Genomic DNA, 3,827 nt, shown 5'->3' with positions numbered 1-3,827 from the left:
GCTCTTGTGGTGACTACTGGTAGCTAGGTATGTCCAACTGAATGATTATTCCGCCTTGGCTTTATCTAAAGGCATGTTAATTCCTTGTGATCTAGGCATGCACTGCAATTTGATGCCACTAAAGCAAAGCAATTTATTATTAATCAGTATATTCACTTTCTGAAGTATCGAATGTGAAATCTACACCAGAGTTGTTGCAATTGACCTGCAAGTTATTTCCTAGATGTTCTTTCTGTTGCCCCCCAAGTGTGATACTCAAAACATGGCATATGACTGCGGGCATTGTTCTTTCATTGACTAATTGTTCGTTAATCAAAGCATATTTTCCGGTTTCATGAGGTTTCCTTATATCCTTGCCTTGTCATGTCTGCTCTTGACTAAATATACTAGCAAAAATACTGCTAAATAAAATTTGCCGATGGCCGATGGTCGGAGATTCTGAAGCTAAACAAAATTAGTCAGCATACAAGGCTTGGTAAGCTTATAAGTTTGTTATCCATTTCAGATTTTGGAAAGGTAAATACAAGTTTGATTCTCATTGATATGCATGCTTGCTGCGTCTTTCCTTGTTATTTCACTGGCGTCAAAACTTGTTTGCGTGTCTTGGTAAATACCGTCTTATCACTCTTAACCTTTATGGCGTGCTAAGAAGAAAAGTATTTTCTTTGAGTACATCAGATCGATACTTTTCCCTGCGTTTTCGGTTTTCCACTGGCTTTACAAACCTTGTGTGAAAGAAGAATCTGCAAAAGTAGCCTGAATATGTGATAGGGTGGCTTTCGTACTGGAGATGCCAATATTTACTTGTGTCCTGCAAGGAAGGAATAAAGCTCAGGTGCAACAAAGGATCGAAGGAAAGTATAACACTTTGAGCATCTTTTGACAGCTTGTTTCTAACAGCGTCATAGATGGAGAAAATTCTCCTGTTGCACTTTTGCCCTGGTCTCTTTATTCAGCTCTTAGCAATATAAAGGGCCACAACTCCCTTCATTGTAAGCAGGCAATCTTTCCTCCCACCACTTCTGAGCTGATAGAAGTTTGAGAATACAGCTATACAAGATGGCCAAAATGATAGCCGCTGTCATTGTCTGCGTGTTGGTTTTAGCCCTGGATATCACTGCTGGCATACTAGGACTTCAGGCACAGGCTGCACAAAATAAGGTACTGTTGCACTCAGATTTTCTTCACGAGATGTACTATTTTGAAATAAGGGTTCGATTAAACTGATGTTTTCGGCTGTTTCAGCTATATCTTCATGCACGGTTGTTACTGTAGAGTAGTTAAAGGTGCTTCAAACGATAGTTCTATCTGACGTCTGCTCTCATTTGATCTTCTTGGCAGACTAAAAAGGTGACAGTGCTCTTCATCCAATGTGAGAAACCGGTGTATAAAGCATACCAGCTAGGGCTCGCGGCAGCAGTGTTCCTGGTAGTTGCTCATGCAGTGGCCAACTTTCTCGGCGGCTGTGCCTGCATCTGCTCTCAGCTGGAGTTTATCCGGGCATCCATCAACAGGAAACTCGCAGCAACTCTTATAATTCTCTCATGGTAACTTCACTCTCACCTTAAAACATTATTTTGCAAATCCATAAGTGACTTAAAGAAAAATTGTGGGAAAGCGGCACTTCATTTGTGGAAGTTAAGATATGAGATGCACCTTTTTCTTCTTCTTGAGAACACACAAAAGGGTTGCATGACATTTCATTAAGCCAGAGAAGACAATTCTAACATGATAGTTATACACTCAGTCAGACAAATAACCACCTGAGACCATGGTCTTGGAATTGCTACAGCTCTGTCGGTAAAAATATTCTGGTCTTAATAGTTTACAGTTAATAACTATTGTTGAATGCTCTAATAGGATCGCTCTCATCGTTGGGTTCTCGTTGCTGCTTGCTGGGGCCATGTCCAATTCCAAGTCGAAGACATCGTGCGGGTTCGTGCACGGCAAGACCCTGGGCCTCGGAGGGATCATGTGCTTTGTCCATGCGGGGATCACAATCGCCTACTACGTCACCGCCACAGCAGCGGCACACGAAATTCGTTAGGCCAGTAGGCATTGTGCGCCATGCTTTTGGCCAGTGAAATTATACAGTCTGATACTTTCTCCCAGGAGATGACCATTCTTTTCTTGCTTGCTTTTCTTGTTCCGTATCTTTCAGTTTGTGGTTCGTCCTTTCACCTTTATATACAACTCATGGAAGCATCAGGCTCCGACTTGTATCAAAGTTGCACAAAAAGGAATATGATTATCGTTTGATTGATTCATCACTGTTTTGTTGTGAATGCTTGCCAAACAAACAATGCTGATGATCTTTCAGCAAATTCATATGTTAATTCTAAATTCTGTCAAGTGGTGTCAAATAGCATAAAGTAGTCCGAACTTGGAAGGCTTTCTGCCTTTTTTTTCATGTAATACGTGTCTAATTTATACTATAAAGATCATAGTACAATGCATGTAAAGACAACAAAATACTAGCCTTTGAGCAAAGGAACACCAGCCAAAAAAGAAATTACAATCAAGACCAAAGAAACCCTTGAGCTTGACACCAACACCCGTCACGTGCCTCCGACATCACCACAACAGCCGCTAAACAAAAAAAATGACGAATCACCTCCTCACCTGAGCTTGACGCGGCTTCATGCTGATATGCAATTTTGCGGACCTCCAAGGTGGCTCACAAAAGAGCCAACACCGTTGAACGAATCAGACATAGCAACATCCCGGACACGTCAGATCTGGCACCACCACACGGCTAAATAGTTGTTGGAGGAAACCATATCTGCCAGCCACGAAACACGAACCCAACATATGATCTACCAACTTTCAGATGCTGCCAATGCAAAACATAACCTGCATCCGTTCCTGGACCACCTCCCAAGTTCCACGCCAATGTTGAAGCAAACGTCGTCGTAATGGCGGAGTCTGAAGACACAAGTCCACCACGAGGATGCCGCTGCCACGTCACCCTTGCTTGAACAGACTGGTTTCCAAATCCATTCCCAACCATAGGACCGATCACCTCGTTAGGGAAGGATCTGAAACTTCTTTATTCAGCGCCGCCATCGCCATCGCCAAAGCCAAGACGATGAACGACCCAAAAACCTAAGCTACTGGGTCCTAAAACCTAAAATTACACAATCCACACTCGTGGATCCAGTGGCCCCCCCACGACCAACGATGTAACGCCCCAGTTATACTTTCCATATTTGTATCCAACTCTTGCCGTCTCCGACGCTAAGTTATATTTATTTCTCGGGTTGGGTCTTTGTCTCCGTGTGTTGTTTTTCTTTTTCGTGCATCTCTTATCATGTCATCACGTGCATTGCATTTGCATACATGTTCATCTCATGCATTCGAGCATTTTCCCCGTTGTCCGTTTTGCATTCCGGCGCTTCGTTCTCCTCCGGTGGTCATTTCTAGTCTTCTTTCGTGTGTGGGGTTTAGACATTTCCGGATTGGACCGAGATTTGCCAAGCGGCCTTGGTTTACTACCGGTAGACCGCCTGTCAAGTTTCGGATCATTTGGACTTCGTTTGATACTCCAACGGTTAACCGAGGGACCGGAAAGGCCTCGTGTGTGTTGCAGCCCAACACCCCCCAAATTGGGCCCAAAACCCACCAAACTCTGCTCCATGTCCTAGAGCGTTCGATCACGATCGTGTGGGCGAAAACCGCACCTCATTTGGACTCTCCTAGCTCCCTCTATGCCTATTTATACCCCCTCCATTCGGATCTCTTCTTCCCCCGTCCGAAACCCTAGTCCAAAAAAAAAAACCTCCTCCGCCGCCGACGGACACGTCCGCCCCAGCGCCGGACGCGTCCGC

The 3,827-nt window shown here is 44.2% G+C and overlaps 1 protein-coding gene across 1 annotated transcript; it reads left to right on the top strand.

Annotated features, from left to right (window-relative positions):
• Nucleotides 1–771: 771 nt before the first annotated feature.
• LOC123159510 (uncharacterized) lies at nt 772–2,270 on the top strand (the record flags this gene model as incomplete). Its single annotated transcript, XM_044577348.1, is given in 3 exon segments — nt 772–1,161; nt 1,342–1,547; nt 1,861–2,270. Coding segments are annotated over 3 exon segments (495 nt in total). The 3' UTR covers nt 2,048–2,270.
• Between the last annotated feature and the right edge of the window lie 1,557 nt (nt 2,271–3,827).

This window comes from Triticum aestivum, chromosome 7B, assembly GCF_018294505.1.
Source record: "Triticum aestivum cultivar Chinese Spring chromosome 7B, IWGSC CS RefSeq v2.1, whole genome shotgun sequence".
Lineage (NCBI taxonomy): Eukaryota > Viridiplantae > Streptophyta > Magnoliopsida > Poales > Poaceae > Triticum > Triticum aestivum.
This window is presented reverse-complemented; position numbering and strand designations above follow the sequence as displayed.